The sequence below is a fragment of the Cetorhinus maximus genome, chromosome 1 (genome assembly GCF_964194155.1).
Source record: "Cetorhinus maximus chromosome 1, sCetMax3.hap1.1, whole genome shotgun sequence".
Taxonomy (NCBI): domain Eukaryota; kingdom Metazoa; phylum Chordata; class Chondrichthyes; order Lamniformes; family Cetorhinidae; genus Cetorhinus; species Cetorhinus maximus.
Window position 1 is genome coordinate 202,065,712 of NC_135879.1, and position 26,367 is coordinate 202,092,078.

The 26,367-nt window shown below is 41.2% G+C and overlaps 1 protein-coding gene across 1 annotated transcript in view; it reads left to right on the forward strand.

The window, feature by feature from the left end:
• The first annotated feature begins 10,960 nt into the window (after positions 1 to 10,960).
• lman1 (lectin, mannose-binding, 1) overlaps positions 10,961 to 26,367 on the forward strand; it is a 74,042-nt gene continuing 58,635 nt past the window's right edge. Inside the window, exons 1-4 of the mRNA XM_078551846.1 lie at positions 10,961 to 11,182; positions 23,839 to 23,993; positions 24,081 to 24,188; positions 25,994 to 26,055. Coding sequence (XP_078407972.1) covers positions 11,005 to 11,182; positions 23,839 to 23,993; positions 24,081 to 24,188; positions 25,994 to 26,055 — 503 coding nt within the window. The 5' untranslated portion in view covers positions 10,961 to 11,004. The remainder of the gene's footprint in view (positions 11,183 to 23,838; positions 23,994 to 24,080; positions 24,189 to 25,993; positions 26,056 to 26,367) is intronic.

Consider the following 26,367-nt stretch of genomic DNA (forward strand, 5'->3'; position numbering starts at 1 on the left):
TTTTCCAATGCGGGCCAAGTTATGCATTCTTCTCTTTGTCAGGTGATGAATCAATGGAATTTGTTGATTTCTATTGTCAAGTGCAGATGCTAACAAATTTTTGTTTTCTGACAGAGTACTAAATCATGCCTTTTCATGAATATTGTGCACCCAGCTGGCACTGGCCTTGAATGCCAACTTTCTTTTCTAAGGGTAGAGTCAGATGGCTATGCAGGTGATATGACCATTTTGCCCCTTGAAGCTGTTCCACCATTTAATGAGATCATAGCTGATCTGCACCTTAACACCATATCTTTTTATATCCTTGTTTACAACAACAAGATATTAGGTTAAATGACCAAAAGCTTGGTCACAGAGGTAGGTCTTAAGTGTTTTAAAGGAGGAAAGTGAGGCAGAGAGATGTGGGGAGGGCATTCCAGGCCTTGGGGCCTAGGCAACTGAAAGCACAGCCATCAATGGTCGAGCAATTATGATTGGGAATGTACAGGTAGCCAGAATTAGAGAAGATAGATATCTTAAGGGTTGTGGGAAGAAGATTACAGAGATATGAGGGACAAGGCCAATGAGGGATTTGAAAGAAGGGTGAGAATTTTAAAATCATGACATTGCTTGACTGGAATCCAATGAAGTTCAGCGAACAGAGTTGATAGGTGAACAGCACTTGCTGAGAGTTAAGGCACAGGCAGCAGAGTTTTGGATGACCTCAAGTTTAGAGAGAATGTGGGAGACCAGTCAGGAGTGTGATGGAATAGTAAAACGTAGAGGTAACAAAGGCATGGATGAGGGTTTCAGCAACTGATGAGCAGAGACAGAGGCGAAGTTACAAAGGTAGAACAAGACAGTCTTAGAGATGGCACAAACGTGAGGTCAGTTCATTTCAGGATCAAACGAAGTTGAGAACATGGACCAAGTTGATCACAAAGCCATCGCAGGTGCAATATTTTCCAATTTCACACCCATTGGAGACTACTTGCAACATGAATCCCTCATTACTCTGTGTGTTTATCATCTCTTCTGATCCACCTGGTTCATCCAAGACAGGTTTATTAGGAGAATCAAATCTTGTAAAGCAAGTGGTCATGTAAAATTCTGCTGACTAAGATTGCGAACAGACTGGCTTAATTTCAGACAGTTGCCAGGGAGAGGAACGGAGTTTGAAATGGGGACTGAAAACAATGGCTTTAGCCTTCCCATTATTTAATTGGAGGAAATTTCTGCTTATCCATTACTGGATGTTGGATAAGTAGAGTGACAATTTTGCAACAGTGGAAGTCGAGAGAAGTGATGGTGAGGTAGAGCTGGGTGCCGTCAACGTACATGTGAAAACTAATGCCGTGCCTTCGGATGATGTTGCCAAAGGGCAGCATGCAGATGAGAAATAGGAATTGTCTAGCAAAAAATCTATTGATCTCAGATTTAAAATTCCTGAAAAATGGCATGCTAAATGAAAATGTGCCAACCAAAACTCACCTCCCACAAGAAAGCATATGATAAGGGTGGATTATGTTCCGGAGCTGTAATTCTTACATTAAAAAACATTGAATGTATCAATTTAATATATTTAATGCAATTTATGTATCAAACACTGAAATATAGGAATAAATGACAAAATGTCAAATTGTTTTATTGGCATTTAAATTACAGTACTATACAATATGGTGGAGAATGAAGATTAGTTGAATGAGTCTCTAGAAGACTCAACACTATCTGACTGGGTAGCAGTAACTGGAGGAGCAAGAGCTGTTGAAGAGTTTATGGTGTGTGAAGTTGACGATTGATTTTTCTTGAAAAATTGGTTCATTCTCATCTGCTTGGAAAACTTCTGCCTCTTCCTGTAAATTGGTCTCTAACATTGAGCAGATTTATTCAAGTCATGGCGAATGCTGGAGTTCCAATTTACCAGAGGGTCCTCATCATGAGTGATAGGCTGCAACTCATCAGCTAAACTGAATAACTTATTTAATTTCCTCATTATGATTTGATGAGTTACTCGTTTCTTCATTGTCTTTATCATCTTCTCCAAAACTTGCACTCATCTTGTTCAACTCCATCAGATCTTCATCTGAAAATGCTTCATTGAGAGTGCAACAATTCCTCCACATTACCTGCATGAACGTAATCAAAACCCAGTGTGTAGAAGGTTAACAATCCCATTTATATCAGCTGCATTTTCATTAGGGGTAAACCCACAAAAATTATACACACATTCAGGCCAAATCTTGTGCCAAACTGTATTTAATGTTGATGGTTGAACTTCATCCCAAGACTCAACTTAATGTCATGCATGATGTTGAAATTTCACCAAAACTCATGAACTGTGGGCTTATCCTCTCCATCAGTTTTGTGAATAAACTGTGCTAATGTCTTCCTTAGGTAATGTGTCTTGAATGTAGTGATTGCACCTTGATCCATAGGCTAGATTAAAACCCTAGTATTCATTGGGAGATATCCAACCCTCATGTTATCAGACAATTCATACAAGTTTATGGCATGACCAAGGGCATTGTCTAGAAACAATGTTTTATGGGCAACATTCATCACAATTTTCAACAGGAGGGCAAAAGTAAGAAATAAACCAATCTTCAAAAATCTTCCTGGTTCCCCATTCATTTTTGTTAGACTGTCATATAACAGGATGAGAAGCTTTAATATACCCCTTTAGAGCACTTGTATTTTCACTGTGGTACACAAGCATAGGTTTCAAGCTAAAATCTCCCTCAGTATTAGACCCAAGAACCGTCAAACCTATATTTTGTAGCCTTAAACCAGGAGCATGCACTTCTTCTCCAGAAATGTAAGTTCTGTTTGGTCATTTTTTTTCCAATAGAGACCCGTCTTGTCAAGAAGACTTGACAGGGTAAATAGCCTTCCCCTCAATAATGGTCTTTAAAATTGCAGGACATGCATCTGAGGCATTTGAGTCAGCATTTGCTCCCCAGTAAATTTCAGGATACGTAAATTTGAAATGCTCAAACCAGCCTGACCTTACTTTAAATGATTGATTTGAACCTGCTTCACCCTCCCTTAATTTCAAATTTTCAAAGGGACTCTTAGCTTTCACCTGAATTACAGCAGTGCGTAAAGGAACTCACCAGTGGCACTGATCTTCAATCCAAATGCCCAGTAAGTGCTCCATTCTCTCCACCATACAGCTACACAGGTGTTGTAATCTCTTGGCAGTTGAAAGAGTTACACTCTGACCGCTGACCTTTATTTTATCTCGACTTTTCCTAATAGTACGCACAGTACATTCAGCCAGTTTATTGGAATTTGGAATATCAATCACACAATAGACTTTCTCAAGCACATTAAACTTAACCTCTAAATTAAGTCTTCCTGGGGGAGTTGAAGTAGACTGTCACTTAGGCATGATTGAGGTTAATTTTATACAGTACATAGCACTTACACTACTGCATAGTTCAGCACAGCTAGATTTCACAACTTGCAATTAATGTTAAGTAAAATTTTAAATACTGTAAAATAAAGCACTCCTACAGATATGCACAATCTTCAACAGGGTGAGGTTTCGTAGAATATCGCCAAAAACAGTTCAGGCATGATTCTCGATGCATGCATAATAAGTAAGCCTGGTTCCCATTGCGGTGCACGCTTCTTTGTCAGCACGATTCCTAGCACATGCGCAATGAACAACCAAATTGGTGTTTGGATGAAAAGAAACCGTGTAAATCAAAATGGAAAGTTGTGATGTTTAAGTAGGTTCCTCAAATTTATAATCTGGCCAAAATGGAAATGTTTTATTGGAACTTGCTTTAAACACGGGTTATCTGTATTATCTGAGCTAGCATCTATTTATTCTTGTCGGAAAGAATTTCATGCTTCCACTACCTTTTGTGTGAAGTAGTGTTTCCTAACTTCTCTCCCGAACAGCTGAGGCTTCCCCACCAGAAGAAAAAGTTTATTTCTAAAACCCTATCAGTTCTCAGTTGTTTTGATTTTATTCATTCAGGGGTTATGGACATCACTGGTAAAGTTAGTATTTATTACCCATCCCTACTTGCCCTTGAGAAGGTGATGGTAAGCAATCTTCTTAAACCACTATCCATGTGAATCACATTTCATAATACCTGAGTGGCTTGCAAAGCCATTTCAGAAGGCAGTTAAGAGTCAATCATATTGCTGTAGATTTGTGGTCACAGTTAGGGCAGAATGGCTAAGAAGAAAAGGTTTCCTGCCCTACAAGACATAAGTGAACCAGATATATTTTACAAAAATCTGGATGTTGCATGGTTATCATTACTGGTAGTAGCTTTTTTATTCCAGATTTATTTAATTAACCAAATTTAAATTTCCTAGCTGCTGTGGTGAGATTTGAACTCACATCTCCGTATAGTCCAGTAACATAACTATTATGCTATCATAGCTGCTGTAAACACCCCTTAACATTTTATATTTTGGGGAATATAAGCCTAGTTTACGTAATCGCTCATCACCTAATGTTTGAAGCACGGTAACATTCTGGTGAATCTGCCCTGCACTCCTTCCAAGGCCAATATATCCTAAGGTGCGGCACCCAGAACTGTACACAGTGCTCCAAATGTAGGTTAGCCAGGGCTTTGTATAGTTATAGCCAAACTTCTCCCCCTTTATATTGTAGCCACCCTAAGTATAAAAGCCAATGTCTCAGTAATCATTTTATTTTTTTATTTGACTACTTAATTACATATTCATGGGCCCTTAAATCTCTTTGAAACTCCACTTTTCCTAGGTTATCATCATTTATTCTATCAAGTGATCGCTGCAGTGCCTCCACTGGGGTAAAGAGTGTAATTTCAGCCTAAGTTTTAGAATTGCAGTTTCGTTATCAATGGGACATAGGAATTTATAATGAAAAGAGTTGACAACAGTTCCAGATGTAAATTTTTAATATGTTACCAGTCGATCTCCTGTGGTGTGACATGTGATGAATCAGAGAATATTGATACTCATTGTTAGAAGTAAAGTAAAATTTGGGCTCCAGCAGTATTGTGGGAAGAGGGAATGATAGTGGAAGGAAGTTCATGTGGCACATAAACCAACTGACTAAATGGTTTACTTCCATGCTATAGGTTCTGTGCAATTCTTACCTGTCTCTCATATATTTGTGTTGCTGTTTCTCTTTATTCTGCTTTCCTCTCTTCTTTGTCTTAGTTCCATTGGGATGGGAAGCCATGGGTGGTGCGATGGTGTTTTAAGGGATTTGAGGAATCCTGCCTCTACATGACACAACAAGGCATAGTTTACCTTGGCAAAACTCATAATAAAGGACATGAAAATTTACAATTGGGAAAAAGTTGACATAAAAATTGGGGCAAAAATATTAGAACAGAAAATCAAGTGGTACAGATAAAAAAGGCAAGCAAATGTAACTTTTTCATTAGATACATATCGATAAACGTCATGGTAGATTCCTTGTTATGAGTGTTCCCAAGCTGTAAATGATTTCATTGTCTTCCATGGGTCCCCTCATGACTGAAGAGCCTGATATGCGAGATTGGCATGAATGTCCACTGAACTGGCAGTTCATGTTGTCATTGGTGTTTGGGGGAACCTTTGCAGTTGCGCCACCTCTCGCCTTTCTCTGGACATGTTGGGTGTTGCGAGCTTGGCGTAAATGATCCTTGAAGCATGCTGAATCAAATTTTAGTGCTTGCCTCCACGTGGGCCGGTTGACTTCAGTGTTTTCCCAAGAGAAGTGGTCTGCAATGCAGGGGTTTGTAAGGATCTTTTTTAGGGTGTCCTTGTACCATTTGTAATGACCATATTGATGTCACTTGCCCCAGGTTCATTCTCCATAGAAGATTTGCTTGGGAATTGTGTAATTGTGGGAGACATGACTTGCCCATCTAAGTTGAATTTTCTGAGCATGGTCCCAATGCTGTTGAGCTCAGCATGATGAAGGACATGATTAACAGTGCTTCTGACATGTCTTTCTTTTTCCTGAACCAAGGGCTACTCCCTCCCACTGTGGTTAACAGGGCCCTCAACCATGTCTGACCCATCTCCCGCACCCATGCCCTGACCCTTGCCCTCCCACCCAGAACCATGACAGGATCCCCCCTTGTCCTCAATTTTCACCCCACCAGCCTCCGAATTCAAAGGATCATCCTGTGCCATTTCTGCCAACCCTAGCGTGATGCCACCACAAAACATACCTTCCCCTCTCCACCCCCCCAATCCCCTAATCAGCATTCTGTAGAGACCGATTCCTCCAAGACACCCCAGTGCACTCCTCCATCAACTCCAACTGCTCATCCCCTTCCCATGGCACCATCCCATGCAATCACAGAAGATGCAACACCTGCCCCTTTACCTCCACCCTCCTCACCGTCCAAGGCCCCAAACACTCCTTTCAGGTGAAGGAGCACTTCACTTGCACCTCCTTCAATTTGGTCTACTGTATTCACTGCTCCCAATGTGCTTTCCCCCACCCCATAGGGGCATCTGTCACTTGTTCTTATCATTTGCTTTCACAGAGCGCTGACCCTTGTCCTGCTATTAACACATTCTGTTGTCTTACCTTTATGTGACTATCAGTACCTTATTTAGTCTTTAACAATACCATTAATGCTCCCATTGTCTTGTGTCCATGACATCTTTGTCAAATCTCTGCTGAGCTCTCACCTATCCCCTGATCTTCTGTTTAGCTCCACCTGCTCCACCTCCCTTAAACAGTATAAAATCCATCATATTTCTACCTTCAGCTCTGAAGAAGTCATATGGACTCGAAATACTAACTCTGTTTCCCTCTCCACAGATGTTGCCAGACCTGATGAGTTTTTCCAGCATTTTCTGTTTTTATTTCAAATTTCCAGCATCTGCAGTATTTTGCTTTTACATTGATGTAGGACCTCATTGTTTGCAATTTTTCCCTGTCATCGAATTCTCATGATGAACCTGAGGTCTTTTTGGTGGAAGCATTCAGGGCAGGGTGACCAACTCTGTGGCAATAAAATAAGGGACACTTCAATGGAGGGTGGGGGGAGGGTGCTGGCAACCTGGGGGAGGGGGTTGCTTGACAATCAACCACTCAATGAAAGGACTAAGCTCTAGGTACATGCCACCATTTAACAAATGAGGACTTGTAGCCTTTTCACTGCAGTCATGTATTCATAGAGGCTGCGCCATAGAAAATAATGTATATCATTTCCATGCTCTAAGGTTAAGGCAACAAAAATGCCATGCTGGAAGGGCACAGTTCCTGTCTGGGGAAATTGGAAATCACCCAACTTCAAAACTAGGCCCGTCACTACATTCCGCATATAATATACTTTATTTACAATCTACCTTCTTGACACACCCCGCTGCTCCCTCACCGCTCCGCCTGCTATTACCTCGATGCTCCGTACTAGCCCCCACCACACAAACACACACAAATCTCTTCCCAACCCCGCTCACCCTTGCACTCACTCAGTAGCCCCTCTCCCCACTGCCTGCTGAAAGGTGCAGTTCTATAAAGCTTTAGTAACTTAAGTGTGGATATTTTTACCTGTTGACTTTGAAGAAACAGTGAACTGGAAAGTAAGACTTTTAATGTTTTCCTTCAGAGAGCCGGCCTTGAGCTAGTCCTCTTCCTCCAGGGTACCCTGTGGCTGAGTGGTCTGATGACAGTGCGCTTGTGCAAGGTACAAGGGCAGCAGCACGAGAAGACTCGATCCCCAGCAGCTGCCCGAGAAATATGGGACAAATGGTGTCCCGGCAGGAGCCAACAAACATGACACGGATCAAAATGTAAAATTATAGGACAGGATCGTTGGTCACCCTGGTTCATACGTACGAATTAGGAGCAGTAGAAGGGGTGGTACTGGACTTAATCTTAGGGAATGAAGCCGGGCAAGTGGTAGAAGTGTCAGTCGGGGAGCATTTTGGGGATAGTGGCCATAACTCTAAGATTTAAGGTAGTTATGGAAAAGCACAAAAGATGGTCCTGAATTGGGGGAAGGACGATTTCAATATGATAAGACAGGATCTGGCCAAAGTAGCCTGGGAGCAGCTATCTGTAGGAAAGTCTACATCACATCAGTGCGAGTTCCCACAAAGGTGAAGGGTAGGACCAAAAAGTCCAGAGAACCTTGAATGTCAAGGGATAGAGGTATGCATAAGGTAAAAAAAGGTGGCTTATGGCAGATACAGAGGGCTGAAAACAGCGGGAGCCCTAGAGGAGTTTAGAAAGTGTAGGAGGTACTTAAAAAATTTATTAGGAGAGCAAAGAGGGGACATGAAAAAACATTAGCGGGCAAGATAAAGGAAAATCCCAAGGCATTTTATAAATATATTAAGGGCAAGAGGATAACCAGGGAAAGAGTCGGGCCCATTAGGGACCAAAGTGGCAATCTATGTGTGGAGGACGTGGGTGAGGTTTTAAATGATTACTTTTCATCTGTGTTCACTATGGAGAAGGACAATGTAGGTGTAGAAATCAGTGTGTGATTTACTTGAACAAATTAGCATTGAAAGGGAGGAGGTATTAGCGGTTTTAGCAGGCTTAAAAGTGGATAAATCCCCAGGCCCAGATGAGCTGTATCCCAGGCTGCTATGTGAGGCAAGGGAGGAGATTGCAGGGGCTCTGACACTAATTTTCAAATCCTCTCTGGCCACAGGAGAAGTGCCAGATGACTGGAGGATAGTGAATGCGGAACAATTATTCAAGAAGGATAGTAGGGATAAACCAGGTAATTACAAGCCAGTGAGTCTAACATCAGTGGTAGGGAAACTATTGGAAAAAGTTCTGAGGGACAGGATTAATCTCCACTTGGAGAGGCAGGGATTAATTAGGGATAGTCAGCATGGCTTTGTCAGGGGGAGATCGTGTCTAACAAATTTGATTGAATTTTGAGGAGGTGACTAGTTGTGTAGATGAGGGAAGTGCAGTTGATGTAGTCTACATGGGCTTCAGTAAGGCTTTTGACAAGGTTCCACATGCGAGAATGGTAAAGGTAAGAGCCCATGGGATCCAGGGCAATTTGGCAAATTGGATCCAAAATTGGTTTAGTGGCAGGAGGCAGAGGGTGATGGGCAAAGGTTGTTTTTGCGATTGGAAGTCTGTGATGAGTGGTGTACCACAGGAATCGGCGCTGCAGCCCTTGCTGTTTGTAGTGTACATTAATAATTTAGATGTGAATATAGGAGGTATGTTTGCAGGTGACACGAAAGTTGGTGATGTCATAAATAGCGAGGAGGAAAGCCTTAGATTTTAAGGAGGATATAGATGGGCTGGTAAAATTGGCAGAGCAGTGGCAAATGGAATTTAATCCTGAGAAGTGTGAGATGATGCATTTTGGGAGGACTAACACAGCAAGGGAATATACAATGAATGGTAGGACCCTAGGAAGTACAGAGGGTCAGAAGGACCTTGGTGTACATGTCCATAGATCCCTGAAAGCAGCAGCACACATAAATAAGGTGGTTAAGAAGGCATATGGGATACTTGCCTTTATTAGCTGAGGCGTAGAATATAAGAGCAGGGAGGTAATGTTGGAGCTATGTAAAACGCTAGTTAGGTCACAGCTGGAGTACTGTGTGCAGTTCTAGTCACCACACTATAGGAAGGATCTGTTTGCACTGGAGAGGGTGCAGAGGAGACTCACCAGGATGTTGCCTGGGTTGGAGCATTTCAGCTATGAAGAGAGACTGGATAGGCTAGGGTTGTTTTCCTTACAGTAGAGAAGGCTGAGGGGGGACCTGATAGAGGTGTGCAGGATTATGAGGGGCATAGATATGGTAGATAGGAAGAAACCTTTCCCATTAGCAGAGGTGTCAATAACCAGGGGGCATAGATTTGAGGTATGGGGCAGGAGGCTTAGAGGGGATTTGAGGAAAAAAAAATTCACCCAGAGGGTGGTTGGAATCTGGAACTCACTGCCTGAGGGGGTGATAGAGGCAGGAACCCTCACAACATTTAAGTATTTAGATGAGCACTGGAAACACCATTGCATACAGGGCTATGGACCAAGTGCTGGAAAATGGGATTAGAACTAGGCGTTTGATGGCTGGCATGGGCATGATGGGCCGAAAGGGCAGTTTCTGTGCTGTATAACTCTATGAGTAGGCCACTTGGCCCAAACCATTCAACAAGATCATGGCTGATCTGACTGTAACCTCAACTCCACATTCTCGCCTACTCCCAATAACCTTTCACCTCACCCCCTTGCTTATCAAGAATCTATTTACCTCTGCCTTTAAAACATTTAAAGACTCTGCTTCCACACCGCCTTTTGAGGAAGGGAGTTCCAAAGACTCACGACCCTCAAGAAAAAAAATTCTCTGTCTTAAATGGACAGCCCCTTGTTTTTAAACTGTGAACCCTAGTTCTAGATTCTCCCACAAGAGGAAACATTCTCACCACATCCACCCTGTCAAGACCCCTCAGGATCTTAAATATCTCAATCAAGTCACCTCCTATTCTTTGAACTCCAGCGGATACAAGCCTAGCCTGTCCAACTTTTCCTCATAAGACAACCAGTCCATTCCAGATATTAACCTAGTAAACCTTCTCTGAACTGCTTCCAATACATTTAAATCCTTCCTTAAATAAGGAGACTAATGCTTACTCCAGATGTGTCCGGGTCTCACTAATGCCCTGTATAACTTAAGCATAATCTACTTTTATATTCAATTCCCATCGCATTAAACGATATCATTCTATTAGCTTTCCAAATATATAGAAAATAATAGATTACCTCTATTAACAAACGAACTTTTATGGCAGAAATTAAATAAATGAATTCAATCCGTTTGCCCACATTGGCAACGGCAGCCTTAAAACGTATCACTTACCACGCATCAGGTCTAAGTGGTTAAAACAGAGATTACAGGTTAAAAAGTGCTGTTGAAGGAAGTTTACTCAGCCTGGACCATTGCTGGAGTGTGAAACACAGGTGAGTGCCTGAAGGTGTGGGCCGGTCTGCCTTGCCCCTTGACCCCGGCCGGACTGCCCAATAGGAAAGCGCCGTGTTGGCTCTAGCAGGTTTCCCGGCGTGCCCCGGGCGCTGCCTCCGCGAGGTGAAGATGGCGGCGTTGGTAACGGTTACCGGTGGATTATTGCTCCTGCAGCTTGTCCAGGCCATCGGAGGCGGTGGCACGGCCGCCGAGCTGCCCAGCCGCCGCTTCGAGTACAAATACAGCTTCAAGGGGCCGCACCTGGTACACAGCGACGGCAGTATCCCCTTCTGGACACACACGGGCAGTAAGTGGTCACTGGGGTAACCGGCGGCGGCTCAGGGGCGAAGCTGCTTCCCTCGGGAGGGAGGCAGGCAGGCCCGTGTCAATCACTGCCATCGTCGCTTTCCCTTTCCCCATTGCAGCAAGCTGGCCAGAGCTGCGAACGGCAGTGTTGAGACTGGAGGTGGGAGAGAGTACCTTCAGAAAGAAAGAGTGGGTTGCGTATCCGAATTTTAGAAAGAGTGTAAGCTACTCCCGAGTGAGGAGAATCATAACGGATTTTATTTAGGCCTTTTTCCCCTCTTATTACTGGAACGCTTCGTTCCTGTCTGAACTTAGAGTTCAATGTAAATCATCATTCTGTGTTATTGCTCCAGTTTTGTGTATGCACAAGTGCCTTTATATCCCTGTCACTAAATTAGAGATCTGTCTTTTTTTAAAAAAGTTATCCACAGTCGTTTTGATGCAATTTTCAGGCATTTTAATATTCCCCTTGATTCGCAACTGTAACGTATGTTTTTATTCATTTATGTTATGAGTGCATTCAGACATCGTGCTGCTGTGTATGGCCTACAATGTACTAATTCTAGTCTCAAGTTAAACACGCATGGCAGAGAATTAAATTTTGCTACATTTGTCTTGAGAAGAAATGGAATTTAGTCCAGAGAAGTATGAGGTAATGCATTTGGGGAGAACTAAGAAGGCAAGGGCATACATAATAAATGGGATTCAGAAATGTGTGGAGGAACAGAGTGAGCTTGGAGTTTATGTCTACAGTTCCCTGAAGGTAGTAGGACAGGTAGTCAAGGAGGCAGGTGGGATACTCTCCTTTTTATTAATTGAGGCCTAGAGCACTTGAGCAGGAAGGTTATGCTAGAGCTGTGTAAAGTACTAACTTGTGAGGAGGGCACAGAGGCTGCAAAGACATAGACAGGTTGTGAGTGGGCAACATATGGAAGATGGAGTATAACATTGGGAAGTGTGAGGTTTTTCACTTGCGTAATAACAAAAAAGCAGGACATTTTAAAAAGGTGTAAAACTTATAAATGTTGATGTTCAAAAGGTCTTGGTGTACATATAAGAAACAATGTTAGCAAGCAGGCACAGCAAGCAATTGGGAAGGTGAATAGCATGTTGCTGTTTATTGCAAGAGGATTGGAGTACCAGAATAAGGAAGTGTTGCTACAGTTCAGATGAGGCCTCACCAAAGCCCTGCTGTACTGTGCACAGTCTTGGCTCCATATCCAAGGAAGGCTATACTTGCATTGGAAACAAAACAATGAAAGTTCACCAGAATGGGATGAGAGGGTCCTTTCATGTTGAGAGGCTGAGTAAATTGGGTCTATGCCCTCTGAGGTTTAGAAGAATGAGAAGTGATCCCATTGAAATATATAAGATTCTGAAGATACTTGATAGGGTAGGTACTGAGAGGTTATTTCCCTGGCTGGGGAATCTAGTACCTGAGGGTGCAGACTCAGGATAAGAAACTGATCCTTTGGGACTGAGATGAGGGAGAAACTTCACTCAATGGGTTGTGAATCTATGGAAACCTGTACCCCCAGAGAATTGTGGATGCTCCACCATTGGACATAGTTAGGCATGGGATAGACAGATTTTTGGTGTCTCAGGGGATCGAGAAATATGGGGAGCAGGTGGGAAAGTGGAGTTGAGGCAAAAGATCAGCCATAATATTGAATTGTAGAGCAGGCTTCATGGACTGTACTCCTCCTATTTCTTGTATTCTCGTGTAGCACTAGTTAGACTGCAGCTGGAGTAGTGTTTACAATTCTGGTCACTGCATGACAGGGAGAATGTGATCACACTAGAGTTCAAAATTCCCCAGAATGGCAGACAAATTGGTGCTCGAAAGCTCCCAAAAAGACCTGGGAAATTCAATCATGGGGGCAAAAATGAAAGAAAAGTCGACCCCATATATGAGAGAGAGAATTTGTGAGGAGCTGCTCCTCCAATCACAGATTCTGTCTCTGGAGGGGCATCAAGGGCAGGAGACCTGGGAGTGATTTTTTTTTTCCCAAACAATTGCTGCTTTTAAGCTGTCCCATTAAGCAATTGTTTGGAGGAAGAAACAAATTTGCCTCCTGCAATTACCTGCTGATAAAACATTCTAAGCATTCTCTGTGACAGTTAATTACTCCTGCCAAGTGAGCCAAAACATAATTATCTGTTTTATCATCATCATAAAATGATAAAATGGGCTATATACTAGGTTTTAGATAATTTGAGTACTGAATATAAATTGACAAATGCCTTGAATTGTCTACTTAAAACTACATCAGTGTCGATAAAACAGTATATGAAGATTATTAACCCATACAGGGCGTTTTAACAAGACCATGAATATACCCCCGGAACATATCTGATAAGCACTGATTTGCCAGTACTTCAATTGCGCAGAGCCTTTATGTGACCATAAATAAACCAAGGAGGTTTTATGCATGTCTCAGTGCTTCTTCACACTTTCTGATGGTAACTTGAGTCAAGATTTTCCGTTGTAGTGTGGACCCATATGGATAATGGTGGGTCTTAAACAGACTCAAGTCATTTTTGATGTATGGTCATTGACCTGAATCAGTAACAGTCTTTTCACATTGCTGCCTGACCTGTCAAGTGTTTCCAGCATTTTTTTTCATATTGTCACCCAATTCTGATGTTAGATTTTTTTTAATAGTTTTGGAGAATTGAGAATGTGGTTTGCTGGCATGGCAAGCATTTATAGACCATCAATGGATGCCCTTGCGAAGGTTGCATTGGGCCTTAAATTAAAACCCTGTGTTGTGAAGGTGCTGCCATAATATTGCATAGAGTTCCAGGGCTCTAATAGTGTTACTTGTCCATATATTGTGAAGAGAGCGTTGAAGTGCTAATGTTCCAATGCACCTACTATGTTTATTTTTCTAGGTCACTGTTTCCCAAACTTTTTCTGGCCACGGAACACTTTTGACCTCAAAGTATTGACGGAACCCTTAAGAAATCTTATATTGAAAAGTTAAAGCACAAAAAATTGTTTTTTGTGCATTAGGTATAAACATATAAAACAAATTTATAGAAGTTTTTTCTATTTCTTATATGTATACATTTATAATTAAGAAGTTATTTTATTCAACAAAGTATTTAAGACTTTTTTTCCCATTTTTAATGGGAGGAGTGATGCTGCTTTTGCTCACAAATTAATTTAATAATAGGAATGATGCTGGAGAGCTGTATTCTCATATCAGGTGCTGCATTTAGCCTGCTCCTGTTCTTTGCTTTTGTCGCAGAGTAACATGAAAAGCATTTTCATTCAAATATATTGTAGTGAAAGGAGGGAGCTCATGAATTCTTTTTTTTGCCACATTCGGGCACTTGTGAATTAAGCAGCTCCAAAAATTTATTAATGGAAGTTAACTAAAACTTTGTTTTAGTGTGGAGTCAGCTCTCATAATCTTACACTGATACACTGGCTTGGCTCTTAGTGCAAATGGGTTACGCATCCACGTATTGTAGTCATTTGATGTTGGAAAATCTTCCACCAAAGAGGATTGCAAGTCATGCAGGTGCTGTGTAACATCACTGAAGATATTTTCACTGGGAGCAGAATTAATTTTGCTGAGAAAGTAATTCGACGTTGGAAAGCAGTCAATGTTCTTGGGTCATATCTTCCAAGTTCCCCAGCATCAGATTTGGGGGGGTTACCCCAAAGGTGTGCTGGGGAACCTCCTTGGAACTTCACAGTTAAGGGTTTGCAAGGCAATTGCCCAGAAGTGCAAACTTCCTTTGGGCAATTGCCCTGCGCTGGGAACCATCCGAAAATGCAATTTAAATCGCAGACTTCAGATGGTTCCGGCAGGGTTACACCAATAGTTATTCATAAATAGTTAGAAGAATTAAACACAGAGATAAAAACAAAAAGCTAAAAGCTACTGCGGATGCTGGAAATCCAAAACAAAAACAGAATTACCTGGAAAAAACTCAGCAGGTCTGGCAGCATCGGTGGAGAAGAAATCAGTTGACGTTTCGAGTCCTCACGACCCTTCGGCAGAACTGAGTATAGTTAGGAGAGAGGTATATTTCACCTCTCTCCTAACTATACTCAGTTCTGCCGAAGGGTCGTGAGGACTCGAAACGTCAGCTGATTTCTTCTCCACCGATGCTGCCAGACCTGCTGAGTTTTTCCAGGTAATTCTGTTTTTGTTTTAGAAGAATTAAAGCCTGTTCTAACTTCTGGGTAACTATTGTAAAGGCCGAGACCACCCCCAGCCCTCGCCCACGTGCCCCCCGCGCCCCCCACTCAACAGTCCTATTCATTTACCTTCTCCCCAGCTTATCAAGGACCTTTAAATTTCAATAGGACCTTTTAACTTACCTGATTTACAGCAGCTAGTGCTGTTTTTTTTAAAAGGGGGCATGAATTCTTTACTTTAACGGAGCTGGACTTGAATGTTGGGCCTCGGGGACAAGCTGCGCTACCTGGATCTTTCCTGGCCTGAGTCGGAAGGTTGAGTGAGACAGGCTAGGAAGAAAAATCATGTACGTAATTGGGCATGGAGTGGCAATCTGAAAATGATTGCCACTCTGAGAAAGTTACGGCCCCTTGCATTTTATGCATGAAGTCCAAAAATATAGTTTCTGCCACAACAATGAAATCTTGACATTTTGCAGTAGAAATGGTAACAACCTTTCCCTTTAGCGACATTCACTTCATTTAGTTTTGTAAAACTATCTGCATAATGCACAAGGCTCAGAAGTCATGAGATGTTTGACCAATACATGGAAAGTTTGTGATCCACACAAAACACCAGTACTTCACGACAAAGCTCAGTCTTACAAGCACTTTGCCTTGCGGCAGCCACCTCACCTGTATGTAGGAACTGCGCTGTGCACTCACTACCCATTTCTTTGCATGGAATTTTAAATAGCCTGGATTTCAGCCGTCAAGTTTTAAAGTAATTGATAATTTGCACTGCCCCATCCAGCATATTTTTTTCAAGAGATGTAGGCATCTTCTTAACAGCGTGTGCTTGTCTGTGGAGGACATAGTGACTGCTCGTGCAATGCGATGCTACAACTTTGATCCACGCTACAACACCTGCTGTCTTCCCAATCATTGCCCTGGTGCCATCACTGTACACGCCAACATATATTTCCCAACATATTTTATGTTTTTTCATAAAGTTGTTAATGCAGTTGACTATTTCTTCACCAATGGTGTTGCTTTGCAAAGATTCACATAGAAGCAAGTCCTCCTCCATAAATTTATCTGACTTAATGCACAAATACAAGCAATTCTGCAAGCCCTGACACATCAGTCGATTCATTCTCGATGTCAGCAGCAAGATCTTGAATTCACTGGGCAACAGTATTGTTTGACAGCTGTAGTGCCTCAATTTTTTTTCCCAGCATGCTCATCAAGCATGCATCTTACAATGTCTTTAGTGCAAAGCATGATCAGGTTTTCTCTGATCAAATGGGCTTCTCCCGCAAGTGCAATGCAGGAACCTAAGCCCCTGTTGCATTTTCATTATCAGTTTTGACAGTTTCTAACATTAAGGTTTTACAGTTTATAAGTGCATTAAGCTTTCTCTCAAAAAAACCTTGTCTTTATCTTTATATTCGGAATGATTTGTTTTCAAATGCTTTCACAGTTTAGCAGGTGCCATAGAACTGTTGGATAATATTTTGTAGCACATGACACATTGTGCTTCAGGGGAATCATTTTCTCCAACACACAAGCTCAAAAGACACACAGCTCTTGTTGTACTTGCGTTTCTTATTTCCTGCTGCTGATTCAATTGTTGTGGGTAGCGATCACTTCATTTTGGAAAGATCGTTTTCTGTTTTTTCGTCAATGGTTGACTGAAGTTGTTTACCTTCATTGCTAGTTATTATATCAGGAGAGCTTGTCTTTCACTTCTTTGAGCTTCCTTCCTTTAACCGCCAATCCATAGCCAAGTAGCCTGCCCTAGTATAATTTTGTAACATTGCAAAATTTTACAAACACAAGAGAAGCTTGTTTCCTTGAAATAATCACAACTAGATTATCACTAGTGAGACTAAGCAGCGACCACGAGCAGGCAGCACAAAACATTTTCACCAGCCGACTGTGTGTGCGCACAAGGAAACACGTTTAGCCAAGCAGACAATACAAAATGTTTTGTACAGCTATATACATGACCATGTTGCAAAACATTTTCAATTTCACATGGTGTGATCAACTCTAATCTAAGACTGCCACCTTGCCTACCCTTACACTCCACCCACACTACACAAATGTTTTTCACAGAACCTCAAGGTTCCACAGAACACCATTTGGGAAACTGGTTCATGTTGCAGGTTTAGAAAGTATTGCTACAGTGAATGAGTGGCGTGCTGATCAAATATACTGTTTTCTCCCCAGTCATGTTGAGTTTCCTGACTTCTTGTAGCGGCATCTATACAGGCAAGTGAAGAGTATGCCATCACACATACCTAACCTTTGCCTTTAAATAAGATGTGGACGTGGCTGGTAAAGCCACCATTTATTGCCCACCACTGATTGCACTTGAGCAGAAGGTAATGAGTCATCTTTTTGAATACAGTGGTGTAGCTTGCTAGGCCACTTTGGAGGGCACTTTAAGAGTTAACCACAGTGCTGTGGGTTTGGAGTCACATATAGGCCAAATCAGGTAAGGACTGCCATTTTCCTTCCAGAAAAGATGTTTGTGAATTAGATGGGCATTGATGACTAACTGGTAGACTCGTGGTCACCATTACTGTCACTAAATGTTTTATTCCAGATTTATTTAATTAATCGAATTTAAATTCCCTAGCTGCCATAGTAGGATTTGAATTCCTGTCCTCGTGGCTAGGTGGAAGCTGCCCTGCTGTTTTGTGTGGAAAGTGCTGTAATATAAACTAGACTGAGTGAAGGTGGAAGATTCTCTTCCCTGTACAACAGTTGGATTTTTAACAGCCCAGTGCTTTTTTTCTGGTACTAATTCACAAATGACCAAACTTAGTACATTTAATTGCACAGTTTAGCATAGTGGGATTTGAAACCGAAGCCTCTGGTTTGTTAGTCCCTTATCACGACCACTACTGCTACACACCTGACGGATCATAGATCAAGCATTAAAACTGCAATGGGTCTGTCTTTGTTAACTTGAAATGTTCAAAAAAAGTATGTATAATGGATGCATGACAGTGATGCTCCTATTTAGACTTTCGAAAGGCAGTCACCATAATCATTGCAGAAAACATTTTTTTGCTAGAAATGTTTTTCTTAATAAAAATTTATACATGTAGTAATTTCTGGCATTATCACACAACAAACTAAATTCATATAGCTCAGTATATAACTTGCCGGTAGGTCAACAAATAAAAGGAAAGAAAAGTAGCTTACTTAATTCTCGGCATACTGTGCTCATGCCCCAGCTCCTAGTTGACTGAAGTCTGATGACCTTGGGTACCTTGTAGAATTCCTTTGCAGATTCCATTTTGGAAAAGCAATGTCTGTCTGTTCCTAGTAACTCAAGTTATAATTTTCATGAGAGATTTTTATATTATCCAATAATTTGAGTTGTGACTGGCATAGCAAAGTAGGAATTTAGTGCTAAATTTATTCATTTTTCATCAAAATTTGAATTGTGGCATAGACTGTACATAACTGAGCAACATGTTAAGATTATGATGCGAAGAGCAGACAGTTTACAATGTTCTCAACCCTGCTTTATCCTCCAGTATGTGCTCTCTATACAATATATAAATTGTTAGGTTTAGTTCATTTTTGTGCACTTTTTGCCAGTAGTTAATGCAATAGCAGATGACACTCCTGTAATTGAACGAAGCAATTTGAAATAAATTGTTAGGTTTTATTTAACTACATGTGATGGCATGGCACGCCCTGTAAATTACATTGCCACCTAGAATTACTATTTTTTTTGTAGTAAATTAAAATGTGTTCTTCACAGATCATCCTGTCTGTTTGAAATATTTTATAACTGAAATTAAAGGATTGTGAATTTTAAAATTTTGCTGAGGTTGTGCTCTTGCTTGTGTAATGACTATAACAGTTTCTGTGTTTAATCTAGTATAATTGCGAGGAAATAGTGCACATTAATTTTGATGTGGAAAATCTGCATAGGTACAATAGCAATAATGTGTTTTTGGTGGGGGAGGGACAGCTGATAATTTTCATTAAGCCTTGAAACATCTAGACATTAATTTATTGTTGTGAAAACACCATTTGCTACATGGTAGACATGTAATTTTTTTTTTGAGAGGAATTTGCTGCTTCTACAGCTGCTGTAGACGTGTGAAAAGTGAAATGCTGGCTATTGTATCACCAGCAAACACAACGCATTATTGGGATGCTCTAATCTGCCTTGGCATTTATTGGCTTGGTGCTGGTAGACTTCTTTACATTACACTGTGGAAATAAAATAAATGTTGTTGTTGTAATACTCACCTCTTGTGGGTCACATGCCATTTAAATTTTAGTAGAAATTTACATGGTAACTGCATTAATAATCCAGGGTCCTGGACTAATCTAAAAAGTTTGTTGACACCCCACCATGGCGATTTGAGAACTTGAACATTTGAAAATAAAACAGTTGGCGAAAGTAAGTGACCATGAAGCATTGTAAAAACCCAACCGATTCACTGAAGCCCTTTTTTAGGAAGGGAAACTTCCTTCCCTGGACTGACCTATATCTGACACATTGAAGAGGTTAGATTCTCAACTTTGAAATTGCCTCAAATCACAGTTAAAGGTAACTGCTAAATGCCAGCCTTTGTTCTGCCTATTCTTTTAAATGAGAAATCAGGACTTATGTCCTCAATCGAGCAATCAAATATGAATCAACAATCTCCCAGTTTTTAGAGCAACAACTCAAGCCAGAATAATGGTACTCTTCAGGGCCAAATAACAGAATAGAGGGGTCCTGGAACAAGGTCGTCCTCCTCAACATTAAGGGACTTTCCAGGTCTGAGTGAACAGGAATATAAGTTGCTTGGAAAAATATTTCTGGAAGTAGAACATCACGTCAATCTTCAACATTCACTACGTTCCATTTTTGCAGCAAGAATGCTAAGCATACCCTGAGGAGTGAGCTTTTGTGGTAATACCATGCAACGTGACAGCACTCTAACCTATTTCCTGAATGAAGCTGAACCAAACCTTCCACAACCGCCTGAAGAAGATAGCTGCTAAGTTGGAGACATGGATCAACCTGGTCCAGAAACTGGCAAACATGCTGGGGGAGCATCAGTGCTTTGGATGTCAATGATGGTCCTCGTGTATTGTGCATTAGCATGGACCAGAAGTAACCAGACTTGAAAGTTCCAGCAACAAACTGCATGGTTGGTTGGACATCAAGTTGACCCAACACCCTGGCTACCTGTGCTGTTGCTTGTTGCTGTGAGGCTGCATTGTTTCAGAAAGTCCAGCAAATCGAGGGAAAACGAATCCACCAGAGCCCTAAACAATATCCCTCAACATGACTTGAAATCATTTAAGCCCTTTTGGGCAGTACAACTTCAATGCTGGTGAGGTTTGGGGGAAAGGAGAATGGAGTTCACAAAATCACAAGATCCCTGGCTTTGATTATCTCCTGTAAAGCTTGTGGTCAACCCTAAACCGCATCCACATAAACCATGGCAGATGCAGATACTTGATGCACAAATGTAAAATTGTAGAAACAAAATACTATGGATGCTGGAAATCTGAAATTAAAACCCTAAGTGCCGAAAATACTCAGCAGGCCTGGCTGTAGAGATAGAGTTAACATTTCAAATCATTGACTGTTCATCATAAAATTATAAACTCTATTCTTTGTGACTGTGGTCATCCAGAACAGACCATGAAACATTTTACTACTTAATATCCGCGCTTCTCACTACAAAGGAGACATCACAGTGATACACTCCCTTATTCCTGATGTAATTATTTGGCTTAACCACCCGAATGCAAAATTGTAGCTCTGCGTTAGCCATTAGAAAAAGAAACCATACTGCAATGGTTCAAAAAGAAGGTGGGCCACCATCTTCATTGAGCAACTGGGGATGGGCAGTAACTGCTGGCTTTGCCAGAGATGCCTGCACTGCCAGAATGAAGAATAAAGTAGGGCCCTTGGACTTAGTCCCTTATTTACCACTCTAACTAATATCAGTTAACTAGATGTTCTGGTGAAACAATAGTTGGCGTCCCCCTGGGTTAATCAACCTTGGAAAGACACTGGCAAAATATGCATAATACTAAGAAAAAACATAACCCATTTGGATGTATTTTTGGTAGTTAAACTGTGTCCTTGGGCATGAAAACTTTTTTTTTGGTGTAAGAAATTAAGTGAATGACATTAAATGGGAAAATGTAACTGCATTGTATTTTATCCAGGCAGTAATCAAACTAAAAATGTTTGAATGCTTCCAAAATCCTCGCTTTCTACATTTTATCTTTGACAGATGCAACACCGATCATGAGAAAATTCTAAACACCTAAAATATTTCTGTTTACAGCATGAAATCTGTAGTGTACTGAAGCTGCTGGTGTGTGACTTGTTTTACAGGCAGAATTTTAAATGTAACATCTGGAGCAAATTAAAAAGCTATGCTACTAGCAGATTATTTCTTCGATTCCAAAAATGGCTTCATAATTAATTTGATCATGAATTCCAGTCTTTGCTGAAATGTGAGATAGCTGGCTACCTGGTGAGTCAAAATATCACTGGTATCCAGTCTAAGGCTCCCATATATAACAGCACTTGGCATGTTGCTACTGATTGCTTTTTGTGAATGGTTTCACTGTATAAAATACTTTTGTGGCTCCCATTTGTAGTTAGGTACACTTCACCAGTAATCAAACTTAAAGATAGTCTTTACGTTTTTTTTATTCATTCACAGGATATGGGCTTTGCTGGCTGGGCCAGCATTTATTGCCCATCCCTAGTTGCCCTTGAGAAGATGGTGGGGAGCTGTCGTCTTGAACCGCTGCAGTCCATGTGGTGTAGATACAACCACAGTGCTGTTAGGAAGGGAGTTCCAGGATTTTGACCCAGCGACAGTGAAGGAATGGCAATATATCTCCAAATCAGGATGCTGAGTGACTTGGAGGGGAACTTCCAGGTGGTGGTATTCCCATCTATCTGCTGCCCATGTCCTAGATGTTAGTGGCCATGGGTTTGGAAGGTGCTGTCTAAGGAGCCTTGGCTGCAGTGCATCTTGTAGATGGAGTGCACTGTTGCTAGTGTGCTTTGGTGGTGGAGGGAGTGAATGTTTGTGGATGTGGCGCCAATCAAGCAGACTGCTTTGTCCTGGACGGTGTCCAGCTGCTTCAGTGTTCTAGGAGCTACACTCAAACAGGCAGGTGGGGAGTATTCCAACACACTCTTGACTTGTGCCTTCTAGATGGTGGACAGGCTTTGGGGAGTCAGGAGACAAGTTATTTGTCGCACGATTCCTAGCCTCTGACCTGCTCTTATAACCACAGTATTTATATGACTATATAGTCCAGTTCAGTTTCTGGTCAATGGTAACCCTGAGGATGTTGATAGTGGGGGATTCAGTGATGGTAATACCATTGAACATCAAGGGGCGATGGTTGGATTCTCTTTTGTTGGAGACAGTCATTGCCTGACACTTGTGCGGCACGAATGTTACTTGCCACTTGTCATCCTAAGCCTGGATATTGCCCAAGTCTTGCTGCATTTGAACATGGACTGCTTCTGTATCTGAGGAGTCGTGAATGGTGCTGAACATTGTGCAATCATCAGCAAACATCCCCACTTCTGACGTAATGATGGAAGGAAAGTCATTGATGAAGCAGCTGAAGACAGTTGGGCCTAGGACACTACCCTGAGGAACTCCTGCAGTGATGTCCTGGAGCTGAGATGACTGACCTTCAACAACGCAACCATCTTCCTTTGTGCTATGTATGACTCCAACCAGCGGAGAGTTTTCCCCCGATTCCCATTGACTCTATTTTTGCTAGGGCTCCTTGATGCCACACTCGGTCAAATGCTGCCTTGATGTCAAGGGCAGTCACTCTCCCCTCTCCTCGGGAGTTCAGCTCTTTTGTCCATGTTTGAACCAAGGCTGTAATGAGGTCAGGAGTTGAGTGCCCCTGGCAGAACCCAAACTGGGCAGCAGTGAGCAGGTTACTGCTAAGCAAGTGCTGCTTGATAGCACCGTTGATGACCCCTTCCATTACTTTACTCATGATGTAGAGTAGACTGACGATAATTGGGCGGGTTGGATTTGGACATACCGGGGCAATTTTCCACATAGCCGGGTAGATTCCAATGTTGTAGCTGTACTGGACCAGCTTGACTGAGGGTGCGGCAAGTTCTGGAGCACAAGTCTTCAGTTCAATTGCCAGAATGTTGTCAGGGCCCATAGCCTTTGCAGCATCCAATGACTTCCTTTTTATATGAAAGTCATATACTTTGTATTTCTTCATGTTGAATATCATGAGATTGGATTACTATGGTGTTTTGCTTGCTTGAACTTTCACTGATGTTGAAAAGATCGAGTTTTCTTTTTGGAGATCTATCCTGTGTTTGGTTGCCTACTTGAAGAGATTGAGTGGACTGGGTTAACTCTGGGCTGAGATTATTTGAACATCGCCTATGGAAAGAACTGGTTTAGTAGTTTAAACCTTTAATCGTCCTGAATGTTTGTATGAATTGAGAGATTTTCTTTGTTTTTTAGATGCAATCCCGAGTGCCGATCAAATTCGTATAACACCATCACTGAAAAGCCAGAAGGGATCTGTTTGGACAAAAAACAAATTTAGCTTTGAAAACTGGGAAATTGAAGTTACTTTCCGTGTGACAGGGAGAGGACGGGTTGGAGCTGATGGCCTGGTAATGTTCTCTTAATTCTATTTTATATTGTTGAAAATTGCTGTGCCATTTATAACAATGCACTTCTCCCACCTCCTTCTGATTTAGGCAATTTGGTACACTGTAGATCAAGGATTGGATGGCCCAGTTTTTGGAGCAGCTGATTCATGGAATGGTGTTGGTATTTTCTTTGACTCCTTTGACAATGATGGAAAGGTATGTACAAGTACAAATGACCACTTCACACAAAAACATAATTAAAGCAGTTATGATAATTCCCTCCAGTAAAATCTTATTTATTGTGTTTATAAATATGCACTCTGTGTTGGGCAGTTTGGAGTATATTGTTGAACACTACCTTATGAGATAAGAAATTGAAACAGGAGTAGGCCATGTGGCTCCTCAAGCCTGCTCTATTCAGTAAGATAGTGACTGGACTTCTCCATCAACTACACTTTCCTGCCATATCCCTTGATTCTCTTAGTGCACAAAATATCCATTAATTTTGGTCTTGAGGGAACTTGAATAACCGTGTTTTTTTCAGTCCTTGCTATACCAATGGCACACATTTGTTTTTAAACCACAAGTGGTAAAGGTGCACTTTACCTTTCACATTTCCAGTTTTTCCTAATTGCACAAATTGTGGCACTTCCATTCTTTCAGAGTTCACATTTAACAGACAAGAATAGTATCCGTTGTAAGCAGTTTGCGTCATATATTCCTCCTCAAGCATGGTAACATGTGCTGTAAAGAATTGACTTTAACCATATGAATCTGAACCAGTTTAAAAATGGAGATCATTCAAAGATATTTGAAATTACCCAAGTTTGGTAACCTTTCTGAACTGGAAAGGATTATTGTGTCAAGTATATTTGATATATGCCTACAATTAAAATATGTTAGAGAAACCTCCAACATACCTGTTCAGCACAAAACTGTTATTATTGTGTCCAAGCACAAATTTGATTTTCTTCATTTTCAATAGTACTGAACGTTCAAAGTGAAACATTTTCACTTTCTGAATGTAGCTGCTTTTTGTTGCTTATGAGGCATATATTAGTATTTTGATACCAGATGGCACAGCTCTTTCTGATTGAATTTAAATGCAAAGTGGCCCCTAGGATGAGAGGATTGTCCTATGATGAGAGGCTAAGTGAATTGGTTTTATATTGTCTGGAGTGTAGAAGAACGAGGGGCGACCTCACTGAAAGACAAGATGCTGAAGGGGCTTAACAGGGTGGACGCTAAGAGATTATTTTCACTGGTCGGAGAATCTTAAACATGAGGGCACAGTCTCGGGCTAATGGGCCAATCGTTTAGTACTGAGGTGAGAAGAAATTAATTCACTCAAAGGGTTGTGAATTTTTGGAATTCTTTATGCCAGGTAGTTGTGGATGCTCAATTATTGAATACACATAAGGCTGGGACAGACAGATTTTTGGTCTCTTGGAATTAAGAGATATGGGAAGCGGCAGGAAAGTAGAGTTGAAGCCCAAGATCAGCCGTCATAGTACTGAATGATGGAGCAAGCTCGACAGGCTCTATGGCCTTCTATTTCTTGTGAACTTCATTAGCGTACAGGATAGGGTTCTAGGTCTCAATGGTATCCCGTCTATAATTGCAGAATCTACCTTCAATGTGTGTAGATGCATTGAATTCTACCGTTTTAATGTCTGCATTCAGCAATCACTTTTTGGATCTTGATATTTTAGTTGTGTAGATATGCTTTTGTTTTGTTTATAAATATGTGTGCGCTTTAATCCTGTTACTGTAGTTTCATCCTGTGCCCTATATTTGAGTTTTTTAACCAGATATTTTTAACCAGCACTAAGATATTTAACACAGGTAAAAAGCTTCTTTTCGATATTAATTATATAAATTGTTAATCGTTGTATTTATGTTGAGCTACTGATGTGGAATCCCTTAACCTCTGACAGTGAATAGAAAAAGTTGTACATAGTTAAAATGAAGAATAATGATTGTGGAAAGTTAACTCGAAAGTTTCCTTTTGTAATTTGCAGAAGAATAACCCAGTAATACTTGTCATTGGAAACAATGGGCAATATCTTTATGATCATCAGAAGTAAGTGTTTTTTTAAAGTAATTTCTGCAACTATTTATCCTTTTTGTAATAATGTGGATCTGTTTAGACTGGGGCACATTGTTGGGTTAGGTCAGTGAGGATTGAAGGTGATTTACTCTGCATCTACTGGGCTATGTCTGACCTGGAAGTGCTTGACGTTGAATGCCTGAAATAGCCTGAGTTCCATTTACCAGTATGGATAGCCCTCATTTTAAGCAAAAAAGTCATTTTTTGAAAAATAAAACAATTGGTTATGCAATGTCACCTGTCCTGGCCTTAACATCTGCTGAACTAGATTCAAACCCTTCTCCA